The following is a 21,863-nucleotide window of genomic DNA, read 5'->3' on the forward strand; positions in this document are numbered from 1 at the left end:
GACGAAGTTCTGAGTATCCACTCAGAGGCGGCGTGGCCCGGGTCTCTCGCTCCCTCTGCTGAAGTACATTGTCAGGGCCAGTTCCGAGGTGCTGGGCACGTGGAGGCGGATGGCAATTTGCTGTGATGGCCCTTGCTGCCGCCTGTCTTTCTGAATCTTCCCTGTAATTCATCAGCCACCCCAGCATCCTACCGCCTGGCTCTCAGGTACCAAGTAGGCACATACTCCTTCCTCCTCCTTTTTTTTTTTTTTTGATATTTGGATGTGTACCTTTTGGATTTCGAAAATCTTCAAGTCTGCCTTTTCCCACAGCACACTTTGGAATGACTTATTAGACTTAATTTTTTGTATGAAGTCAAAGAAACAGTCTGCATACATTTCCCCAGCAGACAGCCCTGCCTTGAACAGAAACTGGCACGTGTAACATTGCTCGGCAGCACCGCAGCAGCAGACCTGATCACACTCAGGGTGACTAGAGCTCACCCACAGGTAGCCAGGGGTTCAGGGCGAGGCCCCGAAACAGGTGCATTTTCAAGGCCAACACCAGCGAGTCTGGACTCCGACAGGACTCTCTGCCCCCTAAGTGAAGGTCCTTACACCACCTGAGACCCACATCTCCTCCGTGAGGTGTCTCCCTGTCTTCATTCTCCTGATCGTCCTCTCTGAGTCCCTGGCATCACTGAGGTCCCCCCTGAGCGTGAACCTTATGGTGAATTTCCCACGAATACTGTGGGTTCTTTCTCCAGTCAAGATCATCAGAAAGAAGGACTGTCCTTTTTACACCCTTAAAATACACCTAGCTCACCAATGGTTCATGGTGGTGCTAATGAGCATCTTCCCTTCTTCAGTGGTAGGCTTACAGCGAACCTTCCACGGCCACGAACGGGAACGCCTTTACTCAGAATGAGGACAAGAGCAGAGAGGCGGAGGCGCCTCTGCTGACGACCCTGTACGGGACTGTGACCCTCTGCCTGCGGTACCATCAGCACCCACTTCTCCAAGGAGATGAGCTCAGGAGGCCAAGCAGAGCGCTGCTGCCGGGGAAGGGGGGAGAACGTAAGCTCGTGGGTCGAGAACGGAAGGAGGAGGGCGCCATGGAGGCAGAGAGGCTGCAAAGTGCAGGGAGCCTTTCCTCCTGGGGGACAACACCTCTGAGAACGCCTTCCACAGGTTCACTAGCTCCTGGGACAGAGGGAAAAGTTACAGCGCTGGAGTGGGCTTTCATTTCACACCCCCATGTTTCTGGAGTGGACCTGCTGGATTGGGGGCTGTCTGGACCCTGAAAGGGCAGCAAAGAGAGGTCAGAGCCGGCCTCCAGCCCCCAAAACTCAAGAGTCCAGCTGGAGATGAAGCTCCTGGTGAAGTGCGACTGACCGACCGACACAAGACTCTCTTCTCACAAGAGAGAAGACGCCCGCCTTCCTGAAACAAACAAAACCCACTCTTCACCTGGCAGAGTCAGAGCTGAGATGAGAGAACCGACAGGAAAACTCAAACCGTCTTCACCCGAGTGACATGACCCCCCAGACCAATCGGGGCAGGCCCCAGCCTCCCCAACCCTGAGGGGTGGGGAGTGTGTTTTCATGGGGAGCTGCACCCCATGAACCACCACACCGGCAACCTCAACAGTGCTGAATGTGCCACAGTCAGCTGAGGCGTGGGGCGGGAAGCGGTGTGCTCCCCATGGGGACGGCCACCCACAGTTCTCCCCTCCGAGTGGGCCGCCGGGGCACGTCAGTGCGGATGGCGAGGTGATGGCGTTCCCAACTCTGCACTTCAAGGGGAAAAGCCTTGTTACCTAAAACACAGACTGGGCGAGGAAGCCACCCAGAAACGTGACCCACCATGTGACGTCACGGCAGCCAGCCACTCTTGTGCCCAGCATGTACCGGGCTGCCAGCCTGGGCTCCAAACATGCTCTTGGCATCACTGTGCTTTGAGCAGAGGAGACGTGTGAACCCACATAGATGAGTGTGAGTTTTCCACACATGCCTTTTGAAGCCCATTTTGAGGGCCTGTTACTCCAGGTGCTGGAGATTTTATGGAAAATGTGACAAAACCACCTCATCTCTGGGGCCCAGGTCAACGCTTCCTGCTTTCATAAGGATCACCTGGCCAGCCTGAGCTGCTGCCCTCCATCTTTGTCCTTACTCAGGGAGATCGGGGTTGGATGGAAGCCCCCGGCCCAGGTTCCAAGCTGCCAAGCCCTATGGGGCCCCCAACCCGGGTGGAGGGAGTGGGAACTGGAGCTTCATGCTGGAGGATGTGAGACACTGCCATCTGACTGGGGGCCCTTCCCCACAAACGTGGGGTGCACAATAATTCACCCACTCTGAACAGTTTCCTCCCTCGGCGTACTTTCCAGGAGGAGGGAAAGTGATGAATCCAAAGCATCATTTTTCCCACAGATAAATCAACTCTAAAGGTCTAAAACGTTAACGAACTGCAAGAAACAAAACTTGATGACTATAAGAGACCTTGGTGGAGCTGGCTGGGAGGGTGGTGCACACTCACTTCACCTCAAGAGCAATGGAATGCAGACCTCTCCCTGAAGAGAGACGGAGTGCAACTGCTCACTCCCTGACTCGGAGCAGCAATGAGGTGAGAACTGTCATGTGCTGACGGCATGAAGGGTTTTAGTCTTTGCCACTGGCTATTCTGGGACTCATTTAGGGATCACAAGGGTTAATGGCTCTTCGTTGGCTTACAAGGCCCAGCCACTGTAAGAAGCGACAGAAAGTTAATTAGGAGAGATCAGCGGAAGCCCCGTTCAGGTTTCTGACTCACTTGATTTTGTGAGAAGCCAACGAGTTGACATATTCTGCCTCCGAAGGAGCCAAGACAAGCAGGCTGCTCCCATGGCAGCCAATCCGGGCCGTTCTCCCAATTCGGTGGATGTATTCGGCAGGTGAAGATGGAGCGTTGTACTAAAAGAGGGGCATGAAAATGAAGGCATTCACAGATCAAGGGATTGCCATTAATTGGAAGTGCAATACCCCTCACCTGCCTCCAGGTATCCCAAGAATTAAATCCTGGTGCTATGGTTACCCCACCACCATCACAAGGAGAAGTCACTCAACCCTGAAACTCCTGGCTTCATTGGAAATAACAAGGCTCCGACGCGCCAACGGGAACAGTGGCCAAGTTTCAGATAAACGAGACATCTTCCCGTCCCAATATCTCCTTTTTAATTTCACTTCTCCACAGGTCTCCTCGCTTTCCTATTTGCATCTTTTCACCGAGGTGACTGGGCAAGGTGAGAACGCAGGCAGGGCAGCCGCACGACCTTGGCCTGCTTCCTCGAGAGACAGAGCCGTGGGGCCGCGGGCACGGAAGATGGTGCACAGGGTGGAGAGGGATCAGGTCCCCACGCCTTGGTGCAGGCCCCCCCGTCCTGTGAAGCGGGCTGCAGGCGGACTGAGAGGCAGGTTCCCTTCCTAAGGGACACACTCTGATCCCGCCGACAGCATTCCTGGCCCGGGAGACAGGCAAATGCTCAAAGTCAGCAGAACGGGCGTGCTCCGTGGCAGTAACTGGTCATCATTAACGCTAACTGACCCTGCACTCATTCTGCCCTTTTGTTCTTTGCTGCTACCCGACTCAAAGATCACGGGCCAAGATGACTTCGGTGGCAGGCCAGGCATATTAAACTAATCAATATCCACAATTACAGGGAGGTGCTCAATGATCAATTCTATGTGGCTCATCTCCCACACATTAAAATCATCCTTCCTATTTCACATCTGCTCTGTGGCCGGCAGGAGAGAAGACACAATGCCTCTGGCCACAAAGTCATCGTGTGCGGTGAGCAGAGCAGATCTCTAGCCAGTGACAAGCCTGCAATTCCACTAAAATGTGAATAAACTATGACTCACGTAAACAGGGCATGTGTCCCCTGGCCCTCTCACAGAAGGGCTTAAAAATACCACTCTGCAGACTAACGAAAAGAAAAAACAAAGCTGGAACCACCGGGCTCTAGGGCTAACACCCATGCCCTCTGGCAAAGCGGCGAGGCTGGAGGTATGCGTAAGATGCTGTCAGGGCCTTAACTGCCCCCGCAGGTCAGCGTGCAGGCAGTTCTCAGGGCAGCTGAGCCACTGTCTTCCCGACACAATGAGGCCTCCCAGGGGCCCAGTGGTTCCCGTTATTTTCAGAGTGCTGAAAATCGGGGTGTGACACGTGTTTGTCTGGGAGCTGGGGAGCCCCAGCTGCACAGCCTGGAGGCTGAGCTGTGGTGGTCAGGGGGGCTGGGGTAAGGAGAGATGGCAGGACAATGGTGTGGATGGGGCTGGTGGCTGCCTGGGGACCAGGGCAACACCCGAGAGGGTCTTAATAATTACTTTACTTCGAGCCAATGCATCTGCTCATGGTCGTACGTTCTGGCCTCAAGCCCGCCCCATAACAACAAGAGAGGTTACCTGGACAATCCATGTGACTTGAGGGAGATCCAAGCCACGAGCCGCAATATCCTTCAAAACAGAAAAGAACAAAAGAACATGGCTTAGGATGGAGTTTCTCAACCTTTCTGGGGTCCTGGGCCCATTTGATGATCTAGTGCAAACACTGAGGGCTCACCCCCAGGAGTGCGCACAGGCGTGCACACAACTTCAGGAGCCCACTGTCATCCACCTGTGGGTGAAGCTCTGATTCAGGGACGAGGTCTACCGAAGCTGCAGTGAGGCAGCTCAGCCCGCTCCACGACAAGAAGGTCACCCGCACGCAGACCAGAGCGCCGGAGGAGTCGTGGGCTGCTGTGTCACGCTGAGGATTCAGAGCTGCTGGTGTGTTTGACATTTTATCTGAAAGACCCCTTCATGGTTAACACGGTCGTGGGTTATTGCCCATATCTGGTCTTATCAGCAATGCTGAACGATAATGTGCTTTGAGGTGTGATTCTGGAAGGTCACCCCGAGGTATGTCCTCGTGGGGGTGAGCCCCAGAGTCACTGACCAAGGACGCTGCTCATGGGCCCTGGAGAGTGGGAAGGACCAAACGATGCTCCCTCTTCTGATAGGCGGTTACAATCAGAACACTGGCCAGAGATTTAACCAGATGGACACAAAGTATAAAAGCAATGGAGACAGCTTTTTTCCTTTGAGCTAGCTGCCATCTCAAGAGCAAAGACTCTGCTTTCTGGTATGTCTGGCCACTCTGGCAGGGAGACTGGAAAATGGGAATCTTTCCATCTTTGGCAGTAAACACACAGCCAGCATCCACCTCCAAGGGCAAGCCACACCAAGAGCAGCCCCAGGCAGCAGGCTCTGAGCACTTATCATACACGAGAACACCGTACCTGCATTATCTTGACTCATCATCAAAATAATGCCTCAAAACAGAGGGGAACCAAGATTCAGAGAGGTTAAGTAACTTGTCCAGGGACACACAGCTAACAAGCAGAGGGTAGCCCGCCCACCCAGGTCTGCTCTTTTCCAAGACCAAATTACACTGCACAGTTCCGCCATCAAAGAAGATGCTGTGTACCTTGTACATGGTGGGAATGCAAAATAATACAGACCCCTATGGGGAGGAATCTGGGGATATCCAGAAAAATTACACACGCACTTGCCCTCTGACCCAGAGCGATCTCCCCTCTAGAAATCCATCCCAAAGGTACCCTGGTGAAAATGTAAATGACTTATGCACAAGGCTATTCATTTCAGCATTGTTTATGACTGCAGGTCTGGTGAACACTCCAGTGTCCAGCAGGAGACAAGCTGAATAAAACATGGCAATAACCACCACACAGAACAGAGCTACAGAACACAGCTACAAAAAGATGGAGGTGCCTCTGCACTGATATGGAAAATGTCGAGGCTGTATTTTGAGTGCAAATAGTATGCTTTTGCATAAGGAGTGGAGAAAATACAAATATACTGGGCTCATATTTCAAAAGGAAATACTGGAGCGAAAAACCCCATAGCTTATAAAAATAGTGCGCTAAAGAGAAAAGAAAAGAACAGGGGGGAGGGGACCAGGATGGATCCTGTACTCCTTTAAGGCCCTTGTAATTCTAACCCTGAGACCATGTTTCAATGCAATTAAAAAGTAAGACAACCTGCCGTCACGCAACAGGAAGGACAGAGTGTCACCCATGACATATTCTTGCCAAAACACAAACAAAATCCTAAGATTAGAATCTAAACAACCATCCATACCTACTGAGGGGAGGGAAGAACAAGGTAAACAGCACCTTAATGACACAACTACCCAAATCCGGGATGCGGGGTATTTATTCTAAAGAACAACAGTCTTTCTTCAGCTAAAAAATCCAGGAAAAAAAGGAGAATAATAAAAATAGAAGACTTTAGGGAGAAGACTTCCTTGGTGGTCCAGTGGCTAAGAATCTGCCTTACAATGCAGGGGATGCGGGTTCAATCCCTGGTCAAGGAACTAAGATCCCACATCCCATGGAGCAACTAGCCTGCAGGCCACAACTAGAGAGTCCGTGTACTGCAAAGATTCTTGGTGCTGCAACTAAGACGGAGCTGATGCAGCCAGATGGATAAATGGATAGACGGACGGATGCTCCAAGAACCAACACCTGGAAGGAGGTTCGCCCAACTGTCATTGTGGTTACCCCCAGGCAGAGCGGCTTGGGGGCATTACAGGCTCCCCACTCCAGTACACTTGGGTTTCCCTGGTGGCTCAGCTGGTAAAGAATCCACCTGCAATGCAGGAGACCTAGGTTTGATCCCTGAGTTGAGAAGATCCCCTGGAGAAGGGAACGGCTACCCACTCCAGTATTCTGGCCTAGAGAATTCCATGGACTATATAGTGCATGGGGTTGCAAAGAGTTGGACAGGACTGAGCGACTTTCACTTTTTGCAGTTTCCTGTGTTGTTTGCTTCGTTTTTCTTTTCACAATGAATGTATATATTATTAAACCCCCCCCATTTTTATTACAGAAAAATTTAAATCTACAAAAAACCTGAAAAAATAGTACCATGAGCACTTGTCAACCCTGCCTCCTGATTCTCCAACTGCTAAACTGTCACATCTGTTTTTTCCCTCTCTGTACAGTCACATTTTTCAGAACCTCTCGAAAGGAAGTTGCAAATATGATGACATCTCACCCCTAAAACTTCAGTACAGATCGCCTAAGTAAAAAGGACATTCTTCTACCAATCGCAACACCATGGGCACACCTAAGAAACTTAAAATAACTTTATTTTCTAATAATCAGTCCATCTTCAAGTTTCACCAACTGTACCTAAGATGATTTTTATAATAGGTCAGTGAAAAAATAATTGTGGTTCTGGACCATGAATTTTAAGTCATTGTAACTAGGCTCAGACACATCTTTATTAATCAAAATAGGAACCACTGCAATCAACACATTTTTGCCAATGAGAAATAAGTTTGTTTATTCCTGTAGTGTAAAAATTCGTGCTTCAGGATTCAACAAACTCTTGGAAAGCATTTCCTGCCTTCTGTTGGTTGTGGAAGTGTTTTCCCTGCAAAAAGTTGTTGAAATGCTTGAAGAAGTGGTAGTCGGTTGGCAAGAGGCCAGGTGAACATGGCGGATGAGGCAAAACTTCGTAGCCCAATTTGTTCAACTTTCGAAGTGTTGGTTGTGCGATGTGCGGGCAGACATTATTCAGAGAATAATGTTTTGGTCACCTTTTTGGTGACCAATGCTGACTGCAGGTATGGCAGTTTTCTGGACATTTCATCGACTCGCTAAGCATACTTCTCAGATAGAATGCTGGTTTCACCGGGATTCAGAAAGTTGTAGATCAGATCAGTAACAGACCATCAAACAGTGACCAGGACATTTTTTCGGTGCAAGTTTGGCTTTGGGAAGTGCTTTGGAGCTTTTTTTCTGTCCAACCACTGAGCTGGTTGTCACCGGTTGTCATATAAAATCCACTTTTCGTCATACATCAGAATCCAATTGAGAAATGGTTCACTGCTGTTGCATACAGTAAGAGAAGATGAACTTCGGAATGATGAATTTTTTTTGATTTGGGGTTAGCTCATGAGGGACCCACTTATCAAGCATTTTCACCTTTCTAATTTGCTTCAAATGCCTAATGACTGTAGAATGGTCGATGGTGAGTTCTCCCACAATTTCTGGTGTAGTTGTAAGAGGATCAGCTTCGAAGGTCCTCTCAACTGGTCGTATTCAACTTCTGATGGCTGGCCACTGTGCTCCTCATCTTCAAGGCTCTCGTCTCCTTTGCAGAATCTTGAACCACCACCGCACTGTACATTAGTTAGCAGTTCCTGGGCCAAATGTGTTGTTGATGCTGCAACTTGTCTGTGCTGCTTTACGACCCATTTTGAACTTTAATTAAGAAAACTGCTTGAATTTGCTTTCTGTCTAACATTGCCCTAGTCTAAAGCAAGTAGTGTCATTAGCAAAAAAAAAAAAAACCATAAAGTGAGAAATGCACATTAAAATGATGTAGAATATTACCACATTTACTTAAGAATGCATTCCAATATCAAACAGCAAAGTTCAACAATGCAAAACCACAATTACTTCTGCACCAACCTTAATAGTTTTCCTTCCCTAACCCTGGACTAAAGCCTAGATCATTACATTCTATTTTTATTACAGTCATCTAGCCTTCCTTACTGTACTGTTCACGGGGTTCTCACAGCAAGAATACTGGGGTGGCTTCCCATTCCCTCCTCCAGTGGACCAGTTTTTGTAAGAACTCTCCACTACAACCTGTTCGTCTTGGGGCGCCCTGCATGGCATGGTTCATAGCTTCACTGAGTTATGTAAGCCCCTTCACCACAACAAGGCTGATCTGTGAGAAGAGGGCAGCAGAGGACGAGACAGTCAGATAGCATCACCGGCTCAATGGATATGAACGTGAGCAAATTCCAGAAGATAGTGGAGGACAGGGAAGCTTGGAGTGCTGCAGTCCATATGGGGTCACAAAGAGTCGTACACGATTTAGCGACTGAGCAATACCCTTCCTTAACCTAGAATGGTGCATCCCTGCCCCTAATATCTACTTTTTTGTTTTTATAACAGTTTTTGAGGAGTCTGGCTGCCTGGAGGCACATCCCAGAATCTGGAGTTTTTCTGACTCCTTGCAGCAAGATTCAGGTAGAGCCTTCTGGCAGAAGGACACCACCAGGGTGGGGTGTGCCACCCAGCACGTGACCTCAAGAGACACAGTCTGTCCTGTGTGGGGAAGCTGGGCTCAGTCACCGGAACAGGTGGTGGCCATCCTTCCCCCTCCCTTGAGGAGGGCCCTTTCTCCTTTGTGATGAGTGAGGGAAACCCTGAGACTGTTTCCCAGAACCTTCTGCCCAGTGGTTTTCGCATCTGTCAAGGCTGCTTGTCTCTGTCAGTTGCTACCCCGACGGCTACCAAACGATGGCTTTCTAAGCCTGTGATCACTTCCATTTCATAACGGCGCCCTTCTGCAAAGGACAGCTCTCCTGCCCCTCTCCTCACTTTTCAGTATCACTAAGGATTTATATGCATATGAAGCAACTTTTATTTTCTTTTGGCCACACCACATGGCATGTGGGATCTTAGTTCCCCAACCAGGGACTGAACCTGCACCTCCTGCACTGGATCACCAAGGAAATCCCTATAAAATTTGTTAAAAAAATAAAACTCAATGCAAAGTTCTGCAAGAACCACATTAAAACATCACTCCCTGATCGTCCAGCATCAGAGGAGGACCTGAGGAAGACACTCCCCCTGTCACCTGAGCAACTCAGAACGACTACTGGTGGGCAGGTCAGGGTGGTCTGTCTTCTCGCTGATTAAATCCCATCTGGATTTCGGGTCCCCTCTGAACGGTGGCAAGAGGCTGCATCTGTGGGTGTTACGTAGACGTTTCATGTAGTAGAAGTGTGTCCACCACCCAGGAAGTGTTTCCCGACAGCTCCCAGGTGCCCTGAAAGCTGAAGGCGGATGTTCCGGGGCCAATGCCTCTGAGAACACAACTCAAGAGTGTTCTCGACACATACTCGTCACTGTATTTAGAGAAACTGTTGGGCTCTTAAATATGCGAAGCTCTCATTAAGAAATGATTTATTTCATTTAGGTGCTCTGCAGTGGGAGAGGCATGGTGACAACGGCTGTCTGAGATTTAAACACAGGCTTTGTAAAAAATTTAATACTCATCGGTTTAGTAAATCCGACTAAGAAACACAGATGGACCTCTCAAACAGCATGTGATGTTCAGGAAAGTCACTCCGAGCACAAACACGCTGAATCAGTGAGTTGGGGGCTCGGCAGCCACCACCATCAGACCATTCACGGTTTTCCCATTCGGGCTGGGCGAGCCAACCTAGGACACCAGGCCGAGAGCCTCCCACTCCCCACAACTCCTGGTGCTGGGGAGGGGTCACCTCACAGCCAGCCACTGCTTGGACTCAACCCTGCTATTTCCCTCAGCACTTCCTGGCAGTCTCGGCCGGGGCTACACTGAGGGTGGGAGGGAGGGACGGGGAGGACTGGACTCCAGGACCACTGCGGGAGCCATCCAATCTGGGCAAGTCAACTCTGCTCTCCCAGCCTCAGGTTACCCACCTATAAAATGGCTGCAAATGATTTATCTCCCCAGGTTATTGTGACGATACAATGAGACAGTGGACGTGAAGTGTCTTGAGAATCATTGATCTGAGCGTTCTGGCTGGTGATGAAGTAGGAACGGGCATGCAGGCAATGAGGTGGGGCTGTCAAAGCTTCTGGGCTCTCTTCCCCGCTCTCAGCCCGTCACCCCACGCAGGCAAAAGACCACAGAGGAGAGAGAGATGGCTCCATCCTCCCGGATGCTGTCAACCAGCAGGACCAGACCAGAGGACTCTGCACAAGACGCAGCTGAAACTCTGGTTCTGTGCCCGCCCTCAGAACTTAAGATCCAACCTGCCTGTATTCCTTTAACCTAATTCAGATGAAAGAATCGCTAAAGTCAGTTCTGAAAGACACTCGCGGGCGAGGCCTTGAAGGCCGTGGGCTGAAAATTGGCTGCCTCCACAAGACCGAGGGGTACAGATGGAAGGCAGCTTGCTCAGGTGCCAGCCTGTCAGTTGGATTAAAATGACTCATTTATTTACCCAAGAACCTCACAAAGTGCTTTTACTAACAGGGAGAGGGGGCCTGTGGCTCTCTGAGCAAGGGACGCAGCAAATTCGCCTCTGCTGCCTTCCCGGCCTGCCAGAAGTCATTACTGCCGTGTGTGGAAAGCCATCAGCGGGGTCCGGGCCCCCGTCGTCCGGGTGACAGATTGGGCTGCGTAATCAGAGGGGGAAGGAGAGCATGCAGAAGCTGTCAGTGGCGCGAGAGCTTGGCTAGAGCCGCCAGAAATCTGGCAACATGAGTTAGCGTAACTGAGTCAACAGCCGACCATCTCCAAATGATCTCGCCATGAACAGGGATGAAATACGAGCGGAAAAGATAAACTTCACCTAAAAGGCATAGGCCAGAGAAAACCAGAAAGTCTCCATTTTGGGGGGCACTGAAGGGACATTCTTGGGACGCGTACAAGCATCCTTTGTCTCCCGGCCACCTGGCACGGCAGAAATTCCCCAGGAGAAAAGGAAATTAAGAAGTGCAGAGACCTGATGGTGTGATTCAAGAAAAAAGAGAGAGAGCAGGTGAAGGAGAGCAGCACAGGCGCTTTAGATGTCTTCTGAAAAATAAGGCATGTGTGGACAACCACACACATTCCAACAGAGGCTCAGCCAGCGGACGCGGGTGGACCCGAAAGTGCCTGTCCTTGTGCAGGGGTTGGCGGGCGGGGGGAGAGGCATCACTGAGTACCACCAGGGACAACCACGGAGGGCCACCCACCAGCCCTAAAACCAGAAGGAGCCTGGAAATACCACACTGCAGTCACCTACTGGGGTTTCTCCAACCGCTCAATGTAACAGTTATGTTCAAAACCTCTGGCTTTGGGTGAGTGCTTCACTATGAGCCAAAGGAATTAGCATGAAGATAAGCCCATCTCCTCTGTCTGGTTCTTCTGACTTCTTAATTCCATTGAGGAAAGTGGGCTCTGAACTTTCAAATGATTCCTTCCTGCTAGTACTTTGCTCCCTCCTTACCTTGGCTTCTTTAGATTCAGTTTTCTAGACAAAGCTAGAAAATTACACAGTATTACATTCCAAGTATGTAAGAACTCTTCTTTCCTAGACTGGTCTCTCCTGGTCACATCTGCCCAGACTCCACACCACTGCGGTCAAACACGTGTACCGAGAACTCATGTTATATAGTCATGTATCAGGTCCCAAAAGACTTCATGAAATTAAGACGGCCCTTGCTTTTAAGATGTTTATAATTAAACACACAGACACACACACCCTTAACTTCCTTCACCACAGAAAAAATACAATGGAGGAGAATGGGGAGCAGGAAGGTACTTTCTAGAAGAAAAGGAGACAGCAGAATTGTGAGCTTTTGTGTGGTTACACAATTCCCAACTTCCCACACAAGACAGTCAGTCTTCTGGCCTTGTTAAAAAAATCTTGGGAAAAATCAAAATGGCAAAAGAGACGGTACAAAGGCAGAAAGTCTCCATGCAACAGTTAACAACATGGGTCCCCTTTATGCAAAGATGCGAGTCTCCATCTGCCTTGTCCTCTGTGGCCCCACTGCTCATTAGCACCCGGGAGGCTCCCAGAGCGCGGCCAGAGCCTGGCAAGCAACAGACGGCTGCCAGAGACGCAGCGACAATGCCTCCCCAACCCAGGCGCCACCTATCACAGCCAGTGAGTCTCAGACACCCCAAGTTTTGGGCCACAGCGACCACACGCAAAAGTGGGAGGAAGACCGAGCAGGAATGAAGAACTTCATATCATCAGGGACCTGGGCTGGTATCCTGGCTTAGAAATGGACAGGAACAAGCTCCCACCCGGTTCTTTTCCAGTCATTTCTTCAAGCAGAATAAAGAAGAGACTGGCAGAGGCTCAGCATACTGGATGTGACCTGGACCAGCAAATGAACACTCAGGGGCTTAGAGAAATCAGATGATGGCAAGAGGGTGCTTTTCACATGGCACCGGGGCCTGGCAGGGGGCAGAGGTGTGGGGTGCCACACATTGCCAAGTCAACAATGCTCATCATCTAGCTGACATCACCTGCTTGCAGGTAGCAGCTAGGCTGAACAAAGAAAGCCATCAAGTGCTTTTGACCCCACCGAGAGTTGCATTTCAGAAAATGATCTTTGCTTCCATAGAGCTACTGGAAAAAGACAAAAACCAAAAACTGAACTTCAAATACCTGGAGTATTCTTTGAGACCTGGAGCTCACCCACATCTGTGAAAAACAGGGTCACATCTGCTTACCTTGGGAGACTTGACAATTTCCCACCAGGGACATTTCCAGCATCTTAAGGGTCAAAGAAAGCACTTTGTTCCAGTCCTAACCCAAACTCCAACACATGGATTCTTGCTGCCTTCTGTTTTAACATAGGTGATCTCCAACGTTCACTCTTCAGATAACACCATGGATATGAGAAAGTAAACTTATTCCCAATGAGCACTTTAAAAAAAAAAATGTCACAAGCAATCCTTTATAGGAATGTTTATGAGAATCCCATGGGTAAAACTGGATTTTTATTTATTTTTTTATTGAGGTACCGTTGACTTACAATGTTGTATTAGTTTCTGGTGTAGAGCAAAGTAATTCAGTTTATATATATGTGTGTGTGTGTGTGTCTGTATATACACACATATATTCTTTTTCATATTATTTTCCATTATGGTTTATTATAGGAAACTGAATATAGGTCCCTATGCTATGTAGTAAGAACTTGTTGTTCATCTATTTTACATATATAGTTTGTATCTGTTAATCCCAAACTCCTATTTTATCCCTCCCCCATTCCCTTTTGACAACCATAAGTTTGTTTTCTATTTCTGTGAGTCTGTTTCTGTTTTTTAAGTAAGTCCATTTGTATCATATTTCAGATCCCACACATAAGTGACATCATATGATATCTGTCTGTCTCAGTCTGCTTATTTCACTTAGAATGATCATCTCTAGGACCACCCATGTTGCTGCGAATGGATGATTTCATTCTGTTATGGCTAAGTAGTATTCCCTAATCAACAAGTATATTAATGTCAGCCTCAGTCTTTAGAAAAAGACATATATCAGTGGTTCTCAACACTGATCCCCTGTGTCCACCCATTTAATCCACAAATACCGGTGCCCACTGCACACTGCTCTGTGCCAGACGCTGGGATGGGACTGCAAACAGAACACAGTCCCGGTCTTCACTAGCTTGTGGTTCGGTGGGAAGACCAAGACCAGTTGGAAGGAGCATCACTGAGAAACACAGCACGCCCTGGCAGTGTCTCATGGGGAAGCACAGGGGCTTCTGTTTGCAGAAAAAATGACAATGAAGCTGAGACCTAAGATGGGGTGAGTCTAAGTCAGGGTGGGGTGTCCCAGGAGGAGGGAATTCATGTACTAGAGCCCTGAGGCCAGAAGGAGCTGAGAGAGGGGCCTGTTTGGCTGAAGGATGTGGAGTAAGAGGAAAGCGGGGACAGAGGGGAAGGGAAGGGTTCAGGCTCCAAAAATGTCAACAGACGTAGGATTCCTGACAAATTCCTGTGTCGAGTAGATTGTCTAAACCCATCTTCTCTTTACACAGGGCATGTAAAGATGGTTTAGGATAAACACAAGCATCTGACTTGATGGGGATCATAAAGACAAGGGCCACTTGGCCAGACTCAGACCTCCTTTGGAGGCAAGTGTTCCAGTAGTTGCTGCTCTAAGATCTGAATCACCAGGGCCAGTGGAACCACTGCTGGGCGTGCACACACGTGCACACACACACACACACACACACAATCGTCAGTAGGTGACCAGGCAGGACTGCACAGCGGAACCACTGCTGGGCGCGCGCACACACATGTACACACACACACGAGAATCGTCAGTAGGTGACCAGGCAGGACTGTCCTATAGATGATCATACGTACATACACACAAGTAACAAAGTTGTACTCACCCATAAACTCTCAATTTAGAAAGAAAACCATTTCTATTACCTTCAAAACTAAATAGAGAACAAGGGTTCCTTAAAAAGTAACTGCATTAAGTGAGGCCTAGAGAGGCCTTCAAACAGCCAACTGTCTTTGTTTCTACCTCGTACTTGTTCACAGGGTTACTAAATCTATGGTGAGATTTCATTACTGTATAGATAGGGATTTCTCAATCAACCGCTGGGGATTAAGTTACATCTTCCGAGATGGCACACACGTGGAAGGCATTTTAATCTTGGGAGCGAGCAGCACCTTTGGTGAAGTGAGTCCCTGGAGAAGCAGGGATGTTGAAAGTGTGTTTCTAAGCTTGAAAGAGCACAAGAGATGTGCAGGTAAAAGGTCAGAGCAGTGCTGGAGAGGCCGAGTGAAATGGCTCTGAAAACTGTAGGGCAAATGGTAGGTTTAAACAAGAGCGCACAGAATCTGTCCAAGCGCGTCTATTTTCCTTTAAGAAAAGGTGAGCAGAGGCAAGCAGAGTGATTTTGTTGTGAAAAGGCTTTCTCAGCTCTAATTACTCCCGATAGCTGTAATTTACAAGTTCTTGGTGGATAGAAATCACCAAGATTCACACATTTTCAGACCAACAGCTGCCACCATTAGTGAGCAAATCGCCAAGTCTTCTGGGCGGTGGCAGCCCGCTACCCGTGGCAGTTGGGTGACAAACCCGGAGTGCAAGGAGACCAGCACGCCAAGCGGCCCCTGGGATCCCTGCTCCCTGTAGGGCTGCTGACTGCAAGGCAAGCCGTCCAGAGACAAAAAATTGCAACCACCACCACCACCATCAATTTTCAACCTTCCCACAGAGCACAGAGCGATACATACCGTGCAAAAAAGAATGCCTGTTCTGGAATGCATGAAATCTTGAAACACTGCTGTTCTTTCCTGCAAAAACAAGAAAAAATAGGGTCTTTATAACTCAGCTCAATGACAGCTAGGTGGTGGGCTTAGATTCTTACGAGTCTCCCAACTTCCTACTACTGTAACCACTTCTAGGCACTGAAAGGTTTTGCCAAGGAAGAGGAAGAAGTGGATTCTTCATATCATCTAACAAGACCCTGTTCCTACAGGACTAGGCTTCTTCCAGACATAGGCAAATAATGGAGGGCAGCACATTTCACTAAGATAACACAGGGAGAGGGGCACAGCCTCCAGAGACGGCCAGCACTAACAGTAGGGGTGCCAAAGGTAAGTGCCTGCCCTTGCGGGTCCCAACTCAGAATTTATTCTAACACCTTTTCTACAGGTGGTCTGGAGGATGAAGAGCAACCAACCTTTCCTACAGAGCAATTTTTAAAAAAAATTTATTTTAAAAAAGATTGTAAACTTGTTAAGAACTGTATGTCTTACCTGGAGAAAAATATTTCAAGTCAAAGAAGAAAATGAAATCATCCCACCTCTCAAAACAAACCACACACCTGGCAACATCATGAGGCTCCCTCTGAGGGCTGCTACTGAGGGCCCCCAGGTACCAGAGCCGGCCTGAACGTGCCTGAACCGCACAGAAACCTGAGGAGCAGGCCCTGCCACCACCCGCCGTGCCAGGGGGAGAAACTGAGGCATAAGGGGCTAAGGAACTCGCCCAAGGCATGTGCAACCACTGTTGGTAAAGGGCTGAACAGGTTTCTGAACCCTGGGAGTTCATGGCTTCTCTGTGGAGTCAAAACCAAAAAAGTTCCTAAGAGCCTATGAAACACCTTAAAGGCAGGACATGCTGTATGCAGACGTGGAGCAAGGAATCCAACGACCAGACCCCTGAGGGTTCAGCACGGCCATCAGGCGACAGCTCTTTCAACAGCAGCCCCTCTGATGCTCGTGAAGCGTTGAGTCGGCCACTCTGAGACCACACAGAGATCACGTGGAGCGGTGGGCAGGTGGGCAGGGTAACAGAGTAACAGGGTAACCATCACATCAGGAAGATGTGATGGGCCGGTTTTAGCTTAGGCCTCAGGACAAGACACTTCACTTGTGTTTAGAAAACGAAATGCAGAGACCCTCCCTTCGACCTCCTACCCATCTCACAGGGAGGGTGTGATGGCTAAACACCTAACAAACAGGACAACACAAGTAAAATACTAGCAATTATTAAATGATGAAAAAATTACTTTTTCTGAAAGAGAAACAACAACAAGGATGGCCCCTGACATGTACTGAGCACTCAGTCTGCGCTAACTCAGTGAACTGCCACAACTCCAGAAGTCTGTACTACTGTTCGCTCCACTTTAGAGGCCTGGACGCTGAGCACAGAGAGGTTAGATGCTTCCCTGAGGTCACACAGCCAGTGAGCAGCAGGCAGGCCCAGAACACAGGCAGCCTGCCCCAGCGCACACAGCTGTAAACGCCCTGCTACCCTGTGAGGCGCGCTGTCTGAAACACCCTAACTGCAGGGTCTTCTGCTGACCTCTGCAAGTCCCTAGATCCTCCTGAGCCCACATTCAGCTTCTTCTTTACCCTCACACCTTCTCTGCAGGATGGCTCTGGAGAAAGGAGACCTAGAGGACTAGTAAACCGAGTTAAAAAACCAACCATAAATGGCATTACATTATGAAACCAACAAACTCAACTGAATTGGGGAAGCTGGAGGTAAAACTCAAGGGTTTACAAAACTCATTAAGCCTGGAATGTTCAGGACATTTGGCATAGTCTTGGGTTAAGAAACTGTGTCCTTGACTGACCTTGAGTACCTTCATTTTTCTCAGCCTCCATTCCCTTAATTACTAAAACAAAAAAAGCAATAGCAAAAAGAAGGGCTGGACTTGATGCCTTCTCTGACTCTAAAAATGCTCTGACTTTTTTAAGGTGGCTCTAATCAAACCATCACTCTCTTTCGGGCTCTCTTTAGAGCTCTCTCGTTTCCTCAGCTGCCTGGTAACCTCTCCTCTAGGACAAGCTGGCTCCCTCTTCCAAGCCCTGTCTGTCCTTCCTGCCACGTTCCGGTGAGCTCACCTCCTCCTACATCCTGCTGGACTCCCTGAACGGCTGGCCTGGCGACCAGCAGTGGAATGAGAGTGAACGCAGCTAAGTACCTAAGTACCCAAGATGAAGAGAATGTTTCACTCTCCTTCCTGCTCAAAAATACTCGCCACGCGGAGCCCCCGCAGCCCCTGGTGCCCCGTCCTCTCCCAGCCCGAGTGCTCCGAGCGAAAGCTCTGCATCTTGTTGACAATGACAGCAGTCACGCTCAGCAGTACCATATGGGAGCCACAATTTAGCTCCATTAATGCTCTTAATTTGAAGACATCAAGCCCTAATTACACACTGGGTACTAAAAAGGCAAAAGCCTTCCCTGGTGCCAGCTACTTAGTGGTGCTCTGTTGCCTTAACAGCTGGCTGGGGCATAGTCCGGCCAAGCCGGCCCGCGCGCTCTCTCAGGTGGAAGAGACCCGCTCCCGGGGCAGAAGTGAACGGGAACGAGGGGCTCCACGTCCGCCCCCACCGGGCGCACAGCTGTGTCACCTGCTGTGGCCTCCAGTGGGCCGCCCACTTTAGCCATGCCCTCCCCTGGCCCAGCAGGCTCCCAGTCCGGGGAGGCCAGGGCTGACCTCTTGGTCCAGGGCGCTGTGCAGCCGCAGGAACTTTAACGGTGTGGAGGTGGACGGCAAACGCTCCGGGGCCAGGGCCCCCGAGCCGCTCAGCAGGGTCTCGAGGAAGAGGGTGTAGTGGAACTCCACCAGCTCGCAACTTGAGAAGAAAACGATCACCTTCTGGTCTCTCTCAAACTGCACGGACACAAAGGGGGAAAAACACCACCACACATTTTTAAGATCAGGTGACGCTAAAATGAATCTCTCTGTAAAACATGCAGGCAGGCTGGCCCCGAACTGGAAAGGTGACAGATGGCTTTGAATTATTTTTAAAAACAACACTGGCCTGCCACGCTATTAATACAAAGAATGCAGGACAGGAAAATGACATAGCTGCCACCTCAAACGGGCCTCCCGCATCTGAGAAAAACAAACACGCTTCAGAGCAAAGCTGCACGTGAGCTCGGCCTCCCTCACTCACTCAGGGCTTGCCCAGGCACAGCCCTCCCCGTGGAGACCCCGAGATCACGGTCAGTCTAGAAGCTGCACCCTCAAGCCCTTCCACCTACTATTTCTCCATATACCAGAGAAAGTTATCATGTGAATCCAGTAAATACACAAATAGGATGAGCCTCTAAACACATGCACACAGGCCCATGTATCTGGCTCACATCCAGCACGCTTCAACCACGTGACATTTCCGGTGTCAGCCTAGGACTGGTCTATGAGGCGGATCTCAAGTTGAATACACTGACCCCTGGGTCCTTACTGCAATTCTAGAACCACTGACTGAGAAGATCTCTGCTAAGACCTGCACTCGCCACCACAGTGAAGCTGGGAAACTTCCATGTGCATCTCAGCTCACTGCCCTCCATGCCTGACATAAACAACACTGTAGTCCTTTCAGGATCAGGTCAGGCCCAGCCCTCAGACCTACCTTGCACTTTTGCAGGATGAAGGCCGCCAGACAGACGAGTCTCAGCTTGCTGGGGACCACCACCACATGCTGCTCGAGACCGGCTGGGATGGCGAAGCCGTCCAGCTCATCAGTTGCCTGTGGAGGAGAAGCTTCGAGAAAAGCTTCACTCTCTGGGCTCGACAGGTCGTGGCTTTCATCCAGGACAGAGATGCTGACAGGGTCGTGTAAACTGATGTCAGCTAGCCGAGCTACACCTTGGAGAGAAAGCGAGAAAGACAGAACAGCTGACAGGCATGTGCTGTACAACCGGTCACGTCCGCATATCCCCAACGCGACACATCCAGGCTTACTAAGAAAACCCTGATGTGGAGCCAAAATGCTAACGCTGATCTGCCCCACTGTCAGTCTCCCGGGGACCCACTGATTTCTTCCCAGGGCCTAAAAACCCATATACACCACCAATGTTTCTGAACTCTGACCTGTGGAAGACCACTGCAACAGATGTCTGCCCATCACTCCCCAGAAAGGCTTTGGTGGTCAAGTAAATGATGGAAATCCTGATAGAAAGGTTTCCTGGGATTCTTTCATGGGGCTTCCCGGGTTTACAGGCCTTGTCAGGACCTTGACTTGTGTGACTGTGCCCATGAACCTCCTAGAGGCGGCGGTAATATGCGGCATTTCCCCCACTCTTTGAGCACAGAATCCCTCTTTCATGGATTCTCTCTTATGGTCACTGTTAGTTAGAACACACCCTGAGAACTGCTGGTGGGGCAGGTGGATGGTGTCTGGTACACGTGCACTGGCTGGTAAACCAGGTGAAACAGGAACACGAGAGCTGAAGCGCCGTGCAGTGATCTGTGTGCAGGGGGTCCTGGTAGAGGCTCGGTGTTCCCATCTACGAGCGCGCTAAGAAGCCCCATCTCACGAGGATGGAAAGACAGAAATGAGCTCACGGAATGTATTTTTTAGGTTTAATAAAAAAAGAGACCTAAAAGTCCCAGCTGGGCTTCCCTGGTGGCTCAGTGGTAAAGAAACCGCCTGCCAATGAAGGAGATATGGGTTCAGTCTCTGGGTTGGGAAGATCTCCTGGAGAAGGAAATGGCAACCCACTCCAGTATTCTTGCCAGGAAAATCCCAAGGACAGAGGAGCCTGATGGGCTACAGTTCACAGGGTCGCCAAGAGTCAGACACGACTGAGCAACTAAACAACAACACAGTGTCTTTAGGAGAAATGCAGGATGATGATAATTAGAAATGTGCTGGCAGAGAGGTCACCTCCTTCAGGACAGGAGCCCTGCCCTGAGCGGGCAGCACCCGCCATCACAACCTCTTGAGACTACCAGCCTCCTCCTACCTCCACATCGATGTGAGTGCCAGCAGCCTCTCCCTTCCGCGGGGGTGCTGGACTTGGGACCTGCTCTTTCTCCTTCTCCCCAGACGCCAGGGACCAGAGAGTCAGGATGGCGGGGAGAGGAGGCCGGGCACGCAGGACATGTGCTTTGGAGAGCAGTCCTCTCAGGATGCCTTCCTCCTTGCCTCCCCGGCCCCCACCTTGAGGCCGAGAAGCAAGGCAGGCAGACAACTGAGGGCCAGCTCACGTCTAGCCCCTCCTCTTCAACGAGAACACAGTGTGTTTCTTTTCATCTCACCTTCCGTGAGCGTCGCCGACAGCAAGACGTTCTGTCGTTCCTGGCACTCGGCATTCACAGCGTTGAGGATCACCGTGAGGTCCTTTTCAAAACCCAAATCCAAGATTCTGTGGTTTCAAGGAAGGAGTTTTAATCTCCATGCATACATGGAATGCCATAGGGCTCCAGAAGCTTCAGTGAAGACCCAGAAACAGCCCTTTCCCTTCACCTCTCATGTTTCCCGGAAGGGCTCACCTGTCTGCTTCATCCAGAATCAGCCAACGGATCTGACGGAAATGGATGCTCTTGGTGGATTTTATATGATCCACAAGGCGCCCAGGAGTGGAAATAAGGATATTTATTCCTTTTCGGAGCCTGTTTAAAAGTATACATCACAACAGAAAGTAAATCTGACAGAGCCGCATCAACAGAAGACACAGCGAAACGGTGAAGGAAGACAGATTCAGGGCCAGAGCCAAGGTGCCACAGTTTGAGTCATGACAAACATAACAAGCAGATACAAAGATGTATTTAAGTTCTGATTTTTCTCTGTAGTTTCTCTATCTTGCAGAAAATAACTGTAATTGCTGAAATTCTATTAAAATCATAAAACCTTAAGTCTCAGATGAATCTTTACTCTATGACCCAATGCCCTTTATCTGACCCACAGATGCTTTCTGGAACACTCCAGGCTGTCACCTCGCCTGTGCCAGGGAACCCCTTAGTGAAGGAGTCACCCCCTGAAATGTGCTCTGATGGCTGGGGAGTTTCTTACGCTGAACCCTTGTTGGAACCTCCATGCGATGTGCCCCGCCTTGCCCCACAG

The 21,863-nt window shown here is 49.7% G+C and overlaps 1 protein-coding gene across 1 annotated transcript in view; it reads right to left on the reverse strand.

Annotated features, from left to right (window-relative positions):
* Positions 1–21,863, reverse strand: part of DDX31 (DEAD-box helicase 31) — a 74,416-nt gene that overhangs the window by 34,619 nt on the left and 17,934 nt on the right. The window contains exons 10-16 of the mRNA XM_043469936.1: positions 21,293–21,412; positions 21,059–21,165; positions 19,428–19,663; positions 18,509–18,685; positions 15,792–15,851; positions 4,419–4,469; positions 2,788–2,927 (exon numbers count right to left, since the gene is read on the reverse strand). Of these exons, the coding sequence (XP_043325871.1) occupies positions 2,788–2,927; positions 4,419–4,469; positions 15,792–15,851; positions 18,509–18,685; positions 19,428–19,663; positions 21,059–21,165; positions 21,293–21,412 (891 nt within the window). The remainder of the gene's footprint in view (positions 1–2,787; positions 2,928–4,418; positions 4,470–15,791; positions 15,852–18,508; positions 18,686–19,427; positions 19,664–21,058; positions 21,166–21,292; positions 21,413–21,863) is intronic.

Source organism: Cervus canadensis, chromosome 5 (genome assembly GCF_019320065.1).
Source record: "Cervus canadensis isolate Bull #8, Minnesota chromosome 5, ASM1932006v1, whole genome shotgun sequence".
Lineage (NCBI taxonomy): Eukaryota > Metazoa > Chordata > Mammalia > Artiodactyla > Cervidae > Cervus > Cervus canadensis.